General features: G+C 39.8%; 1 protein-coding gene across 5 annotated transcripts in view; it reads right to left on the reverse strand.

The window, feature by feature from the left end:
• Positions 1-10,755, reverse strand: part of dbn1 (drebrin 1) — a 47,318-nt gene extending 36,563 nt beyond the window's left edge. For all 5 annotated transcript variants that reach the window (XM_086098911.1, XM_086098914.1, XM_086098912.1 and 2 more), the window contains exon 1: positions 10,548-10,755. In XM_086098911.1, the coding sequence (XP_085955037.1) occupies positions 10,548-10,741 (194 nt within the window). In that variant the 5' untranslated portion in view covers positions 10,742-10,755. The remainder of the gene's footprint in view (positions 1-10,547) is intronic.
• Positions 10,756-18,644: the final 7,889 nt, after the last annotated feature.

An 18,644-nucleotide genomic window follows, 5' to 3' on the forward strand; every position in this document is an offset into this window, starting at 1 on the left:
AACGCTGGAATTAAAAAGTCCAGCTGAAGGAAAGCCTCACAGGGCTCGCTTGTTTGGAGAGCATCACTCGTCTGTGTGGCGAGGATACAAGGGGAGACAGGAACCTGCTAGCTTATCTTAAACCGGGTACACATATGCCCCAAATCACCTTCTTTGTTATTCTTGGATGTCTCCACAGGTGGCTGGAGTAGCCACAATTTATACTCGAGTAAAAGTACTGTTGCTTGTAGGAATAGAACGATTATCGGCCTGGCCAATTATCGGGCATTTTGCCGAATATCGGTATCGGCCTTTTTTCTAAGTCTGACATTTTAATCTCAGAGTACAATTTATTTAAAATTTCATTTTGCTGACCATGGGAAGCTTCTGAATCTTTTGTTTTTGTTCGACATTCAAACAAATGTGTTTTTAGGTTCCATTGAACTTTTTATGACACACTGATAACATTGGGAGCTGACTGAACTTTTTTGTTTTTATAGAAATTTTAAATGAAGTATATTGTCTAAGATTTAAAAAAAAAAATTAACATTTTGGCGCCAATATTTTTTCCCCTTTATACTGAAAATGAATATCGGCTTCAAATATCGGTTATCGGCCTCCTTGATTACTTATAATTGGCATTGGCCCTGAAAAAACCATATCGGTCAATCTTTAGTTACTTGTCAAGAATTTGACTCTAGTAAAAGCAAAAATAATCAAGCAAAGTAGGCATGAATGTTATGTAGACATAAATATAAAATGAGCCCCAGGAAATCACATCTTGTCATGTGACTGCCTTGTCTCCATATGATGATTGGTCAAACGGAGTCGAACAGCACTAGCGGTTCCGTCGAATTTACGAACCCGAGTCAAGTGACAGAGCATAATCAAAACAAGTAGATCGCACAAACAACACTAGATGAATAAAAATACAAGTAGCTATTACTTAAAAAAGACTCTTACTAGTAGGCCTACAAATCCCAAAAATAATACACAATTACTTAAGTAATGGAGTAGAGAGTCTGTTAAAAATGTACAAAAATGTGTTTTTAGGAGATACTGTACATGCGCTAGCTTTAGCCTGAAACTGTCTAAATAGACAGCCAACACTCTGGCGAGAAGACAAAAAAAAATTATTTCAAAAAGAATACGCCGTGTATTTCGCCGTCTGTCCATCACACCGAATTAACTCTGCAGCTCTGATCCGGGCGCCGGAATTTAATCACCGACAGACATTTTAACAGTATTAGCGCACGTGGAGGGGGCAGGGAGGAAGGAGAGACAAATACGTATGAGCAAAGCAAAGGACAGGGAGAGTGAGAGAGGCACAAAGGAAAGATGGCACATGGAAGCAAACGATGGAAGGCTGTCCTTTCAAACGACAGTAAAAATCACAGAGCGTATCGTCAACTATTGAACAAGTCCCCAGTCGTAAGTCAGCCGCAGTGCTGCAGTAGGAAAATACAAATTCAGTGCTGTGCTGGGGTGAAGACTCAGGTTGCAGGTCAGTTGGTTATCTCATGTAACATTTGGACAAAGTCATATTTACATAAATTCTTCTACTTTGTACAGTCAGCGTGACCTGCAAAAAAAAGAATGCAATCAGTTGGTCCGTTCCTGAGTGACCGCATGGAGATGGAATGCAGTCTCAGAATCTGATAAGATGGTTTCTTTTTACAGTGGTATTACACAGAATAACATTAGAAAAGTATGTTCACCCCATTTTAACATTTACAATTGTTCCTTTTCAAGTCTCAGTCCACACACGTAAGGATTTTCCATCGTAACTATAGAACACGTTTATGATTGCTGGCCCGATCGCTTTTCTGAGCAGGCCTAGGTGGAAACAAAAAAATTCTTAACCCACCGCACACCACAGGATAATCAATCGCTCAGCATAATCTGTCAGAAGCATTGAAGAACCGGGCCCTTGCTGACTTTGAAGGGAAACCTTTAACATTTACTAATGTTGGCTCTGAATGTTTTCCGAGTCACCCTTAACACGCCGCAGGATATTTCTCAGAACAATCTTAAAGACATCCGACTGCTTCCTACCTTCACTCTCTGCTCACCATGCATACGCCCACCTTCATCTTCTTTCTTTTTGAATAGAACATGCAACAAGCTCAAAACAGACTACGCGTGTACCATGCCTAATATAAAGTCAAGATGTAGCATGTGGCTAGTTGATACAATGCCTTAGAAAAATTGGGCGGGATCACCACATTTTGCAACAAAACCTTGCAGCTTTCCCCCGACTGTTGACCCAGAAAACAATTTTAAAAACACTCTAGAATGAAGCGTATTCCCCTTTTAATAGCCGCCCCCCTGCTACAGTTCCCCAAAGGCAAATCTTCTCCTCCCACAATCTCCACCATCAGTCTCTGTTAATCTCATTTTCATAAAAAGGGTCTGTAGCCGCCTTCCTTCAAGAAGAACTCCACATACTGTATTGCACCAAATCAATCACTTGACATCTTCCCCTGCCTCGGCAGTTTTGAACGTTTCAGGGTTGCGAGGTTACGCGGGTTCATTCGGGGGCTCGTCGCCGAGTGTCAACGACTCATCTGAAGCAGGAAACAGATGGATAAGAAATGAGCGTCTGGATGCGTATGAAGAGAAGCGGAGACTCATAAACCTTCCCGGCAATTCCGACTGTCTGTCAGCAGAAGCTGCGGTACGGGAAGCGTTTTTTATGGCTTGCTCTCAATCGGACAAGGGGGTGATGACGACTGGAAGAGGGGCACCCGGGATGGAGAACGTGTGATGGGCCAAGTACCACCAAAGACAACAAAGGTGAGGAGATCCCACCATATTTTTCAGTCTCCGACGATAAATTCGAGGCGTGATTAAGGTTTGGCGTTAGGGTTTCAAAGTAGAGTTTTCTGTAGGTCAGTAATTTTGGAAGTGTTTCGGTCAGATGTGGCCTTGACGAGGCCAGGCTGAAGGTTTCTGTCTCGCAGACAAAAGAAACCCAAGAGCCTCTTGAGACCGAAAAAAAAAATGAAGGAAGATGGAGCTCGCGAGTCTGTCCAGAAAATATCACGGTCTAGTCTTCATAGCCTGGAGCGAAAGGAGTCTAACACAAAGATGCGTCTGTTATGCATTAGCTGCTTCTCTATTGCCCCTGCAATATTTAGTAACAGAAAAACATTAGCTCCAGTGGCATTCAGAAGGCCGCAGACATTCGGCAAGATAACAAAAGTTGTCTTTATCTGAATTGGCAAGAGTCTTACCAGAGATTCGAACTTCAGACCTCAGAACTAACCACTAGTCCATATTGCCGTCATGGAAATTAGTTCAACATTTTCATACAATCGATAAACTCAAGCACGGTTCATAGCATTCAACAACTGCAGTCTGCTGCCGTCAGGAAAAAAATACAACAATTGAGCAGTGATCAGAGTGACGTCTGCGGTTCTGAATGAATCTCTCCCCAATTTCAACAGTCCCAGGCAGTGTCGGCGTGACTCCGCTTGGTCCGTCCGTCTGTCTGTCCGTCCATTGTTTCTGCAGAAGCGAGAGGCACGAGCCGCGACTTTGAAGCTCCCATACTTTTGCTATTTTCAACCGTGCAAAGAGAGGAGAGATCCAGCAGCTTTTTGGTTGATGTTGATGAGGATGGGAGTGACAACAAAGCGCTTCCAAATATAGATCTAACTTTGTGCTCGCTCCCAGAAATAAGAGGTTTGAAGACAGGTGACAAAAGTATGAGGTAGGAGACGCAAACAATGTACCTCGGGGGTAAAGGGTTGAAGAAGCAATTACTCTGAGGCCACAGGCAGGACGAGAGTCCCCTTCATTGGCTCAACTACACCGGCTTCCTATTCCACACCCAAATCAAACAAAAAGTCCTCCACATTAACTACTCATGAAAAGTTAAGGGAATTGGGCGGTTAGGATGAAATTTCAGGATGAACCCAAAATGAGCTATAACCTTTATAAGTGAACTAAATGCGACCCCCCCTCTCTTAACTTTTGATTTCCCAAAAATCCCAAAACTGTGGCAGGGTTTTTATGTTCTGGACCTGGATTTGCCACAGGAGCCAAATCCTCATAACGAGTGTGATTCGTTTTATGAGGAAACATTCATGCATATTATCAGTAATGCTAAGATTTTAAGGTTGAAAGATCTGGAGCCGTGAGGTGATTCTCCAAGTGAATACTCAACTCAACATAAAAAACGCAAGAACTGAAGTGAGCGTTCAATACTCAAAAATACTCAAGCCTTTTCCAGTTTCTTTCAGTTCTTTGTTTGTGGCCTTGAGTCTGCGAGGGCATCTGACACTTAGAATGTCTCGTTTGACTGAAAGAAAAACACAATTTTCCCACAGTGACTTGAGAAGACAAGATGACAGACGCCCGTTTGGTCGGGCAGCTAATTCAGTTGCCGTTAAAGGTAAAAGTCAGAAGAGTAATAAAATGTATGCAGATGATATTGATTGTGAAATGCTTAAAAGATGAAACCTTTTATGTCGTATTGATGGTTTCTATCATCACGATGTGCTAGTGTTGACATTAAGACATGAATCAAGTCCCCACTGAAGGCCCGGGTACCAAATACAGGCCCCTCCACTGCATCCTGATCGCATTTCATCACACTTCCGTTTTACATAAATTGGACTTCCTTTGCGCACAAACCAGGACGGCTGGCTGTAAAGTACGAAGACAGCCGATGATGTGCGAGCGCTTTGACTCAGCGATAATTTACGACTCTTCTGTATTGTTGCAGTCACCGTCCTCATTCCTCGTTGTGACGCTGGCCTCCTTCTGACACGCGATATCACGTGTTTCGGGGATGTTTACTGGAGGTTAAGACCCCCCGAAGTGGAGATGGAGTCCATAGGCATTAGCGATGGTATCTTCTCAACAAAAAGACTAAAAGAAGCAGCTGGCGATTGCCCAGGAGAGAGGAAGCACCTGTCATTGTACACCAGCTGGTAAGGAAGCAGAAGTTATTGATTACCATTAATTGTCAAACTGAAGAAAAGATTGATTGAATCTGTGAAAGTCATTATGCAGACTAATGATTGTTTTCTCTGGTCTTTTCTGTAATTGGTTACTGGATCATTGTTAATGACTACATTGTATCCAACTTTGGGATTTCTCAAATACAGTGTAACTGCTAAGGTTACTGTAGTTCACGTGATCTAAAATCTGATTTCATCCCTGTCATATGTGGGGTCTCTCACATTTTAGAAATCAGGTAAAAATGTTTTTAAAAAATGAGTGTACCCCGAGTAGTTGACCTCATTGCTCAGCTCCTACTTCCGCTTCTGTCCAGACATTAGAGGTGACTCATCAGGTAATGGCTTCCCCACACAGCTGGAGGGGGGCAGGGGCTTTGACGGGGTCATGTGACAGCAGCCTTCGAGAGCCAATCAGCCGCCCCACATTCCCGACCGTCTGCGGATGGTTTGATATCGGATAACCTTGACTCGCTTTCCCTTTGTGCTCTTTTCTGAATGTGTCACCTTCGCTGGCGTCTGACATTTGCAGTTTGCCGAGGAGCCGGGTCTTTTTCTTCTTCTGGCTTAGGGCGGGGGTGGGGGTGCGATGAAGAGAAGACTTTTAGGATGAGCCCAGACAGCATTTTGACATTGAGCAGCTCTGGCATCAATTAAACATCCTGGAAAAGAGCATCTGTCTACTATATTGTCTGCCCACTATATAATATATATTCATGATTCGTATCCCCGCTATTTCAGATGTTTCTGTTTGTCCTCTGGAGGCGAGCATCTACTATGACAGAGAAACGACAGAAAATGGTGCAGGATCAACCGACCTGCTGGAAAATAGTCGAAGGTGGAACAAGATAACCACAGAATGGCAGAAAGTCGGCTAGCTAAGCCATCAGGGTGGACGATGACAACAGCTAGCCGGCTACCTAAGGGAGCTAGCTAGCTAGCTAGCTGGCATGAAAAGGGGTTAGCAGTCCAAGCCAGGAAGAGGTAAACACACTGAGTTTTGTGCCTGTGTTCCCCCTTAGGCAATTAATTCCGATGAAACTGCATCCAAAATGTTGTTAAAGAAATATCACCAGATATAAAACATCTCATCTTGTGACAAGAAAAGCTTCAGGGAACATGTTCTCCAAAATAAACCAAACTGGGATATAATTGCTGATTATAATCACACCACAAAATAATCTGATCGATAAACCATAAACGGGAACTGGAATGAATGCTTTTTAATCATTTCCATCATCTAAGTGGTGAGCCACTGATGTTCTCCTCTTGCGCAACAAGGTTAATGACTGCTCGTTCGACCATCAGCGCAAACATGACTTCACCCCAAACAAGAGGACATGGCCGCCTCATCCGTCACGCAGACCGACCCCACACGCTATCGACTTGAAGCAAAACGCGTGTCGCAGTCCAGGCGGACGGACGCCCTGACAGCGGCGTGTTGCCGTGGGAGGGAAACGACGATAAGGCCACTTCGCAGCGGGGGATGTCACGTGACTGAAGTACGCCCCAACCATCCTGGGCTTCCCCCTGCTGCTACATTCATTTAAATGCCAGGAGATTTTAAAATGACGCTAATTACGAGGAATTGCTTCTGGTATGCCACACTTGAAGAGCAGATCTTTGTCAATTCTAAACACGAGACTGAAGGAAGGATGATGGACAGTTTTCAATTTTTTTGTAGAAAAATATGAAGTAAAAAATAGTAGAAATGTTAATCAAGCTACAATAATGCCACCAAAGCTGTCTTGAAATTAATGTTTGCAACCAGCTGTGAGATATACATCGCTAGTGAGGCAGCTAACTAGCCAACTAGTATGGCTAACATCAGTTCGCTTCTGCTCTGGTGTGACTTCACAGAGCAGAGCAGAGAAGTAGCTAATAATGTTGTGAGAAATAAGTACTTTTATTGTGTTATATTTTGATTTATTTAAGGATATTCAATTACGTCATAGCCTACCAACAGAGAAAGATGATCATTGCTAATCCTAAAAGTACACTCAGTTTTATTTTTATTTTTTCATTTTAAATGGTCAAAATCCTAACCAACAAGCCTCTAGTGTTTCGGGTTAGACATTTACAATAAGCTGTTAAAACAACATTGATGGCGTGCTTCCTTCCTTCTCGTCATTGATGAGTGTATCATTACTGGAGCAAAAGGGGGTGGCGGTGGGGGGGCTATTGGGGTGGGTGTTCCGTGTTGTTTGGGGTCAGCCGTGTTTGGAAGTCTCTGCTTTTGTTCAAATCTCATCAAGTGTGAAAAACGGGGGCAGGCCTCAAGCCCCCGGCGTCATCGTCATCTCCGCCACGCCCACATTTTTGGGGTTTTAAACACAAACCTTTTGGCCCTGAATATTAATCAAACTTTTTGGTTTGCTATGGAATTTTTGTGTCCAAAAGTTGAAAGTGAATGATGCTAACATTATAATCATGTTACGCAACTGTTCGTTGTTATCTTAGGGGTAAAGAAAATAATCAAGATCCAAAGTCCTTACTAAAATGCTCCACAATCCAACCCGATAATGAGTCAACGCTGGCAGAACGAATTGAAAGGAAGGACGGATAGTAACGAGTATTGATTCTGAACAATCGAGCCGAGCAGTTCACAGCTGGCTGTGCCATGTTCCAAATTTGTGACGAGGAATGATTGATCAAAAAAGCGCCGTAATATGTCCAGACCGGAGAAAATTAGTTTTATTGGTGTTTCCATTGAATAGGACATGGATAGCATTCTATCACATTTATATGGTTACCAAAGTGCTGAGAGTACAGTTCCGTTCAGTCAGTCAGTCTAAAAAAATATCAGCTTTAGTTCAGTTGTCTTCCAGGCAAGCAGAACATATTTTTACTGTTTCCATTGTCACAAAAGTGTTCAGTTAGGTCACTTAAGTATGATACATAATTGTGTTATTGAGTTTCCATTAAAAAAGAAGCAGAAGCACTTCATAGCTGATAGAGTTCAGTTCAGAATGGCACACATGTTGCTCAGTTTCCATTATAATGGAACGCGGCCAGTAATTCACTTTGGAATGCAACACTTTCTTTCTTTTTTTACATTCGATAGAACAACCAAGCCCTCGCAATGCACAATTTGTCTGCGCCCTTCTTCAAATTTGTGCCGATGCCGATTGATTGATGAAAAAAACGCCCTCCGATTTCCGGGCCGGAGAGAGCCAGAAGCAGATGGCTCCGATTCTCATTTCCCCATCTTGTGATCGACTCCAAACAAAATACGTGTATGTTCCCAGCTGTTGAAAGGCTCTATTTTCAGTTTCACACTAAAAATCAGCGAGAAATGTAGTTTACAGTCGGCCGCCAGGGTTCCCCAGCTGCTCCCTTGTCACAATCAAGGACGAGCTGCTTACAGTTTAACTACAGCTCCGCTGAAAAGTCACATATGACCTCCGCCAATGTTACCCGCTCCATCGGGCCGTCTAAAGAAATAAATAATTCACAAATCACTCGCTGCGGGAGGGAGTAAACAATCTACTCACAATGCTCATTGTCAACAGAACAGCCAATCCGCCAAATGTTTTATTAAACTTTACACCTAAATTAGATGGCACGGTCAAAAAAGCTGGGCAATTTAGTTTGACTTCCTTTTTGGGATACCTGCTTCTGATTGGGGCTCAATTGATCAAATTCACGAGTTGAAGGTTGACAAATGTACATGCCCTGGAATTTCCCCACAAAATGGTGGCTTCAAACCAAAATGGCTGACTTTTTTGGACATTCTGTTACAATAGACATGCTCCCCAATTTCATGTTGACGGGTGAAACTGGTGGCGAGGGCTGATTTTTTTTTCATAGCGGAAACTCTTTAGAATTATTTGACATGACTCCGCCCACAATCGATACCATAGGCAAACAAAAAGTGTAAATGTTATCATTACCCATCTGTTGAGGATATACTTGCATCATTTGGCAGAATTCCCTAGTAGGAGTTCATGTAAGTACTAGCCATGGAATTCACCCAAAATGGCTGCTTCAAACTAAAATGGCTGACTTTCTGTTCAATTTCACACATGGATCCATGAGACTTTTTTCTTTTCTTTTTTCTTTTAACCCAAAGTTCACGTTGGGGACCCCTAAAAACACACATCTTTTCGGGCATATTGAAGGCTCCAAAAAGGCGATTCATTCGTCTGAAGAATAATAAACACAAACACAACAGACTAAAATCTATTTTCTACAACTCATCAATCCATATTTTGGGGGAGCTAGTAAATAAAGCAAAAGATTTCCAAATGTCCTCGTGCCTTGTTGATACTGGCACAAACGATTGATTTAACACATGAAACTGTCACATCTGATTTAATCACACACATGAAAGTGGTGGCTTCAATCCAGACAACGAGAACAATGCTTGTGTGTTGATTGATTGATTTGGAATGCTTGCATTATTGCGTAAAAGACCCGTTAATACTGCAGACAAAAGATTTGGTGCCCCGCTTAGCAGAACTTTTTTGGTGTTCTGCTTTACAGATATTTAGGAGTACAGAGACAACCACCAATGTATCAGTAAGACGCAAGATTAAAGGCCATAAGTTACTTTCGGGCCAGTGTTTTTCCACTCCAGCCCTAAAGGTGGCGGTAAGGAGCATTGCAAAAATATATAGTAGAATTATAATGTTAACAATGGTGGTAACCAAGGAATTAGCAGATCAATTACCAAACACATATATGCTAACACAAGGCCATTTTTTTGTATATAATTAGTCGCCGACAACAATTCTACAGATAGACATGAAACTGGTTGATGTCTCGATCAGAACAGGATGCATAAAAAAGTCTCAAGTTGGCCATTTTGATTTTAACTAGCAATTTGGGGGGAATTCCCAGGCTTTGACAAATTTCACCATTAAATTGCACATTTTTAACAAATGAAATCCATAAAAACTACATTTCGAAGTGCCAAAAATTGCCACAAACAACTTGAAAGGGTTGAAAAATCCAACTAAGCCTGAAGTTAAAGGAGAATCACACCCCACCACCCCCACCCCATGACAATAAATCATCACAGTCATCACATCAAATATTTCTGTGACCTCTTTAAGCCTTTGTGACTTGTGTGAAGATGTTTTTTTTTTTTTTATCCTTAATGTTATCAGGGGTTCAACAAAGTTGGCCGTGCTAGTATACTGAGTAGGGAAGAAAGACCACAAAGAGTGACGATGGATGCCCCCTTACTTCCCCCCTCCCTGCCTGGCCTCGCCCCTCTCCTTGCTCGCCCTCGTTTTTGGGATGCAGGAGCTCATCAGTATCTCAAGCACACTCACATACACACAGCCTGACATTGTATTTAAAAAAAAAAAAGTCGCAAATTGCTCCCATCTGGCTGCAGAGCAAACATAGCTGGGACGAGAAGCTTCTCAATCGGGATCTGCAAAGCTCCTAAAAGTCACACTTTTACGAGTTAACACACATCTTCTCAATCAAAGCTACGGGCTCTACCGTGGACGTGCATTCAGTCCGACGCACCTTCCACCCAAAAAAAAAAAAAAAGAACCACCAGACACCAGCATCCATCCCGCAGTTGGAAGCCGGGCAAGGTACGAGGTGAGCGGCGAGGACTCAGCCGGGCAGCCGGTGGGAACTTACCAGTCGGTGTCGGTGCTCTCGTCGATGACGTCCTGGTAGGCGGTGAGCAGGGCCAGTCTGTTGTTTGCGAGATTCACAGCCATGTTCGAGCCCAGCGGAGCATCCAGGCCGCTGCTGATGGAGGAAATACGCGGAATGAGTGAGGAGGAGGAAGAGGAGGAGGAGGAGGAGGAAGAGGAGGAGGGGGAAGCCATGAGTGGTGGAGACAAAGGAAACGTCACGCTGTCCGACAGGTCCTAGCGCCGCAAAGTTCAACCACGGGAGGGTGGACAGCCTAATGTTGCAGGGTCCTAGTGCCACCCACATTAATCATAATAATAGAAATCTTCTGGGTTGGCTCTCCGGCCAGTGGCCCCCGCGTGGCCTGGGCGGTTGTGCCCTGGTGCTGCCATGGACTGGGGGGCCCTAAGGGGCTGTGCTTGCCTTGTCGGGCCGAGATCGACGGTTCCCCTCTTTGGTGGAGGTTTTCATGCATGCCAGATCCACCACACCAGCATCTACTGAAACTCAAACAGAATTTGCTTCTCCCACTGGTCGCTGAATCAGTGGAGGCTGGCATTTGTGGATCTCACTTTGCTTCATCTATCCTTCCTTCTTTTAGTCTTTCCTCTGGTCTCTTGAGGTCTCCCTAATATGTCGGAATTAAGTTGTTTCTGCGGATGGTGAAAGATTCTGGATTTGTAACTCTGTGGGTGGTAGGTGGTGTCTGGTTGGTGCTTGTTTTCACTTTGTTTCATCTTTCTTTCCTTTGATCCTTCCTCTGGTCTCCTGACAAGTTCACAACTCTGGCGGGACTCTGAAGTATCCGGTTAAGATGAAGGGTCTGGGATTTATAACAGGTTTCAGGTGATTAAATTACTTGTGACCTTGACGAACACACACAGTGAATGTGACTGACTGTACAAACACTTTTGTGACCCTTGACACCGGAAACACTCATCTCATTCCCCTCAAAGTGAGCTGGAATAATTTTAGTTGATAGACATCTCATTAACATTTTAAAAATACACAGATTCAAAGCAATTGGTGGAGTAAATAATTATTTTGTGCGGGGTCTTTATGAACTCGAAATCGGGGCTCTTTTTCCCCCTCATTTCCCGGAAACATTTATTCGAGAGGCTTATCCCATTGGCCTGTGGTGGAGGTGGAGGGCCGGTTGCCATGGTAACCCGCCTGCCTCGCAGCGTCCAAACCTACACGGGGGGTGTTTTTCTCCCATCGACCTCGGGGAAGGGGTGGGGGGGTGTTGCCTCGGAGCCCGCATACCTTCATCATTGAGGCCGCGGTATAATGGCGGATGGAGGAGGGAGGGTACCTCGATTGACACGTCCAAAGATGTTGTGTTCAATTTTGAAAACTCTAGAAACACACAGTTAAGCATTTTTGGGGGCGGGGGGGTTATCAAATTAAAAAAATAAAAAATAGTGGCACTCTACTTCTCATTCATAATTCAACACACTAGTAGGGTATCAAATAAATGCTCCGATGGCTTACTTGGATTCTAGCATTTCGAAACAGTAATAGAACGAGAATGCATCTGATTAGCCTAAGAATGCTGTTAATTAGCGTGCAGGTGCTCAAGATTGGCCTGGGAATGCGAATTTAGTTTAGTCAGTGGGCTAACTCCATTTTAGTCACGTTTTTGAGGGTAGTTTAAACTTTATGGCTGCCGCTAAGCATTTTATGCAGTAGTGGTCTTAGTCCAAATATTCAACTTTTTATCGTTGCTTTTGCACTTTAATAAAGAAAAAAAAGGACAATGATGGAGTTAGCCCACTGTAGGTCTCCGTACTGCTAATTTAATGATTGAATTAAGATACACAAACACCTCCCACCCTTTTTTGAGTGATGTTAATTTAGAAAATAATGGTCCAAGTCCAACTTGCTGTCAAATCTAGCAATATTTCATGAAAGATGAAGAATAGCACACATTTATACTATCAGACTCTTGCACTGGCACCCATGATTAAAAGTGCAATAATGGGCTAACTCCAAGATGTCAAAATCGGGGCTAAACATTGCCTAGCGTAGTATTCATTTATCATTCTCATTCTCTAACATTTCCGCACTTAACTTTAAAATGGAGTTAGCCCACTCTAGTTCTCAGTGGTCCAATAACAGTACAATGCCAATTAATTCTGAATTAAGCTAAAGTGGCAACTCTTGGCAGATTTTACACAGTAGCTGCCGTCCAACGGCAATCACTACACTACTTTAGTGCAATAGTGGTCCAAGTCCAAATCGATTAATATTTTATTTATGATTTTTTTTTAAATTAGGTCATCATTGGAACTATATCGTGATTTGACCAGTCATTTGACTTGAAAATGACATCAAGGAATTAGCCCACTGTAGTTTGCAGTTGCTCCCTTATCCATTGCAATGCTAAAACTTTCCCCGTCCACCCTGCCACTGAGAAACAGAGTGGGCTAACTCCATTTTTATAATTTTAACAGCTGCCACAAGTCACTCTGAGTGTAAAAATGGTCTAAGTCCAAAATCGATTACAAAATGGCACCTTTCTTTTAAAAGAGTGATTTATTATGGATTGGGTTAGGGTTAGTGGGTTAGGGCTCTAATGTTCCTTGTGCACTGTTTTGACAGCAAGTCTGAGCAAGGGTGTGTCACTGGCAGCAGGATAAAAATCATACAAAAACATCCTGTCCTTCTTGGCAGAATCGAGCCTATTCTAGTCCCGAGCTCTGCTGAGTCAGTAGACGCTAAACTGTTACTTTTCTGTTTCAGTGTGATGGGACAAATTAGAAAACAGTCCAGATAAACGCGCACACTGCTTCATGAAGAAATAAATAATACTTCGAAATATGGGCAGGTTTAATCCGGCAAATGGCCACGAAGAGCGCTTGTAAATCCTCAGATTGAGGTCAGAGCTTCTGCTAAAGATGAGGGTGGGTGGGGGGTGGGGGGCTTAGTTACATTTTAGGATTTTCCAAAAACTTGTGTATTTTCTCATGGCAAGGGTTTTATACATGTTTGGCTGTTTGGTTGCAGGATTAGGCAATAAAATAGATTAATATGACTATTTCTGGAGCAGAACATGATGTTAGACTTGTATGTATCTAGTGTGATTTTGTTTAATATGTTCTTTTCATAATGTTTTCGTAATAAAACAACTTTATCCAAGGAATATTACATGTTTCTAAGCAGACTTTTTTCCATTGAGTGTTAGGTTTTTCACATAATAAATTACATTATTTGTATTGACTTTTTGCTAAGACATTTGCTGAATTGTTTTTTTTTTAATGCCATTATTTTCCAAAATAATAAACTTTTTAAGTTACACTTTCCCTGTTTTACTAAATAATTTGACCTTGCAATTAAACGTATAACATAGGACAATCATTTTGCCATTTTGTAATAGTACAATGTTCAAGCAATCTAACTTGGGGTTAAAAAAAAAGAAAGAAAGAAAAAAAGTTTTTTTTGCTGCTGTTTTGTGGGTTTAGGCCAAAATTGTGGTCTGCCTTCCCTTCACATACTGAACAGCACTTCCCAGTCAAGCTTCCAGTCTGCCTTTGTGCCCATTTGGAGTGCTGCTATTGACGAAAGTATTGATCTGTGACACATCTGTGAAGGAGGAAACAGACTGACACATGGTAACCGAACAAAAGACCAGAAAATTGGTAACTTTCTATCTATCTATCTATCCTATACCGCCATCTTGTGAGTCATTGTGGTAATGACTGGAAGCTCGAATTCAGCCTTCAACCACAAATTCACAATTTTGTACTCACTAAAGAAATGTGGACGGCGAGAGAGATTTTTTTTGATCAGACACTCGCTTCTTCTCGACTGTGTGAAATCTAGAGGTATAGCAATTAATTGACAAGTAATCCGTTATCAAACTAGTCTAATTATTGATGATAAAAGGTAAAAACATGTTCAAATAGATGTTCAGAGAGCAATACTGTCACCTAGTGGACATTTAGGGTAATGCTGGATTTAATAAAAAATATGGATTTAAAAAATAAAATAAAAACAACAACAAACACTTAAAAGTCAGGAAAGATGTGCTAAATGTGAAAAATGGGGTGGGGGTGAAATAGTGTGTACTCACCCATAAGTGTGAGAAATCTGCAGACTTAATGTACCGTGAGGTGAGTCTCTTACATCATCACAGCTGGAATAACAATAAACAAAAAAATGCTTCTTTTTTTTTTATCAGAATACTTTTATTATAAATATACAGTGTGTTAATATGGAATGGTACCTGACACTGCCATTCTTTTTTTTTTTTAAACGCTATAAGGGAAAACAAAAAACAGTAACCGAGTTTGTGCTGCAATCGTCTAAATGACACAAATTCATAAATGTGGGGAGAAAAAAAAAAGTAAAATGAAGATGATCTACATTTTGGTGTCAGGTGATACAAAAAAAATGGTCAGAGGATGACAACGCGATCGGAGACATTCATCGGGCAATTTTAAAAAGGCTGCATCCATTTTGTGTAACGCTCGTTTTAATTATGATTACAGACAATTTAACGGTTAACGGTCATCTGTTAATCTGAACATACAGAAATGTTCGGTCAGAGTTTAGAACCCGGATCGCCTGACTGTGGGGGTAGTCATGCTAACCACTGTTACCATTGTCGCTGTTCAAGTAAAAACACTTACTATATGGATTTAAAAAAATAATATTCTTACACGAAAAAAATATATATTTTGAATTTTTTTTTTAGCTAAAAATATAATCTCTCATAAACTTAAAAAAAATGTACACGTAAAAAATTATATTTTGACAACATTTTCGGATGAAAACAAACTAAACAAAAATTATGACATTTTGAATTTAAAAATAAAATTTTGCTTGTTTAACAGCTCAAATATAAAATTCAAGAAAATTACGGTTTTTACCACTTTTTAATTAAAAAAACGATTAGGACAACATTTTCGGTTCCTCACTTTTCTGACAAATGCAAAGCTAGTTTAGTAAAAAAAATTCCATCTTTCTGAAAAATTTCTTCACAATTTTTTTTCCCCTCTCAATGCAGCATCTTTAAATCGATCACTCGAGCCTGATGAATGTCACTCGCATCATCAAACCTGTGTTAACATTCCCGAATGGTGGATGAGTACTGAATGTCCAGTTTTGGCTGTCCTGCAAATTTCTAACCCTCGCATACCATAAAAAGTCACAAGGCTTTTTTTTTTTTTTTTAAATGTTCAAGCCAACCAACAAAAGTTTTTGAAACGTCCAAGTTGGCTCCAAAGTAATCAGGCACTTTTTAACATTTAAGTATGGTGCCATTAGAGAAAAGCCTATCAATATTGTGGTAGTGTGCAAAACACCGGATATACATCAACAACTCTGAACATGCATACAACAAAAATAAAATGTAAACATTGAAATCTGTACGAAAAAAATATCATAACCTAACATAAGTTTAAATAATCAAAGAGGAAACAAAAATACTATTTTTTTTTAACATGCTCTTTAGACTACAAGAACCACCCCCCAACCCCCCAGCAGGCGTTCAGCCTCAGTGGCGTATCGTCCAACATAAAATATGCAAGAATGTTTCAAAGAAAAATCTAAAATATGAAGAAAAAAAAAACCTGGCACCCAGTGAGCTGCTGCGACATACTCGGAACACACAGGACTTGAGTGAGAGGCAAAGTAGCTTGAAAAATTAACGTGATGCCACAAAATGTCTTTAAAGTCACACTTGTTGCCGAAAGACAAAATGAAAATGGCATGTGTGTTTTAAAGTGGCTGTCACGTTTATTTCTTTAGGCTTTAGACAATTATTCAGGTCCTGTATGGAAGAAGTTAAGGTGGATTATTAGTGGACAGGAAAAAAACTGGCATGAGAGTAAAGTTGTTAAGACATTTTTTTTTTACCTGAATAAAGTTGAACTAAAAAAAATATATAATACTACTAGCATGTGGTAATTATACAAGGAAAAAAAAATCGCACAGAATTTAAGTCTTAAGTTACTTAAATCAATTTGTAATATTACAAGAAATAGTGGCCTACTCTTAATGGTACAAGAAAAAGTACTTTTATAGTAATGTGACAAAAATGGATTTTTATTGTCTAAAATTCCTGCATGGCATGGGCAAAAAAATTTGATTGTTGCTTTGAAAAATTATGCTATATTTGTATGAAATATAGCTTTATTGAAGTAGATTTACAACTTTTTTTCTCACTTTTTTGTAGTGTTACAATTTGTTTTAGCTCAACATTTTCGCACAGTATATACTGTTTATAGCTTAGATTTATTTTTTTACATAAAAATTCCAACTTCACTCTCGTAGATTTATATTTTTCTTGTAATATTGCAACATTACTCTAGTAATATCAAAACTTTTGCGTAACATTCCGTTTTCCTAAAAAAATGGTGCCAATTTTGAAAGAATGTTTTGTTAGGTACATATACAACTTCTTTCGCTTAACATTACGTTTTTTTCCCTTGGAATATTTTCTTTGTAAATATACATTTTACCTTGGAATATTATGACTTTATTCTTGTAATATTGTTTCTTGTCAAATTTATTGCAGTCATTTCATCTCGTATTACAACTTTATTTTTGTAATATTATGTTGTTTTTTGCTTGTTATGACACTATTATAATATTTTTTCTACTTCTCTAATAAATTTGCAACTTTGTTCCTGTATTTTTTGTGTAACATTTGTTTTCCTTATACATTTTCAGACTTATTTCATTAATACGGCTTTGAGTACGTTTTTTTTCTACCATTATGACTATTGTAATAGTTATCATAAAATATGACTTAAATTCAAGTAAATTAAATGTACAAGTCCTCATAATATTACTTCATTCTTGTAATGTCATGTTTTTTAAAATCACATTACAACTACTTTTTCTTTACTTTTCTGGTAATATTACAACTTTATTCTCAGCTCAGCAATCGTCGCTACGACTTAACTCTTCACTCTCAATAAATAAAAGGTGAAAACAACGGAAAGAATCATCCACATTTATCCCGATGTAAAATGATCAGACACAGTGTGATATATTAAACGATCGCAAAGATAATAATAAGAAAAAAAATTGACACTATGACACAAATGGGAAGTATTCCACTACCTTGTGAAACACTTGACCAATTTGGGTTGTAGTTTGTAGTGTGTGAGGAGGTTTGAGTGTTGGATTATATTGGCTTTGGCGCAGCAACAATATGGCAAACGCTACATAACAAGAAATAAACAGCACCAGGTAATTGTGAAGGATATACAGTAGTAATCATTGCTTCCACTACTAAAGAAAAAAAAAAACAGCCGTATAAATATGGAGGTGTGCAAATTTGAACCATAAAGTCAACGGATGATTTCAAAAGGGAAAAGGCAGGGATTAAAGGGATACCTTGTGTGTCCGTGTCCAAAATAATAATGATCCAATTTCAAAAATGATTATTTACGACATCTATTGATTGCAGCGGTGTATACTGACGGGCAGAAAAATTATATTCTATTTTAGTCGATGGCATATTTAACCTATTAGCATGCACAGGCAATAGAATAGCTTCGTGTTCAACTGAACAGGTCCACATTACACACCGAATAACAATTTGTGAGTAACGCCAGACGAGCTCGTTATTCCTTCCGTATACTTGAATAGAAGTGATTTCATATTTTTTGTTTGGTGGCGTGAGAATTTTTGTCCCAACGTCAAGGTATCTCTTTAAAGCGAAGCGAAGCGAAGCCAGCGATGACCGCGGGCCGCTTAAGGCACGTACGTGTCGGAAAAAGCGAATTAATAGTACACTTTATATAACATCTAGCTAACTAACGAGCACAACCTACGGGAGCTCCTCGTGCAACTATATATATATATATATATATATATATATATATATAGATAGATATATATATATATATATATATATATATATATATATATAGATATATATATATATAGATATATATAGATATATATATATATATATAGATATATATATATATATATAGATATAGATATATATATATATATATATATATCTATATATATATATATATATATAGATATAGATATATATATATATATATCTATATATATATATATATATATATATAGATATATATATATATATATAGATATATATATATATAT

The sequence above is a fragment of the Leptonotus elevatus genome, chromosome 16, assembly GCF_054856555.1.
Source record: "Leptonotus elevatus isolate MCC_2025b chromosome 16, RoL_Lele_1.0, whole genome shotgun sequence".
In the NCBI taxonomy this organism is placed as follows: Eukaryota; Metazoa; Chordata; class Actinopteri; order Syngnathiformes; family Syngnathidae; genus Leptonotus; species Leptonotus elevatus.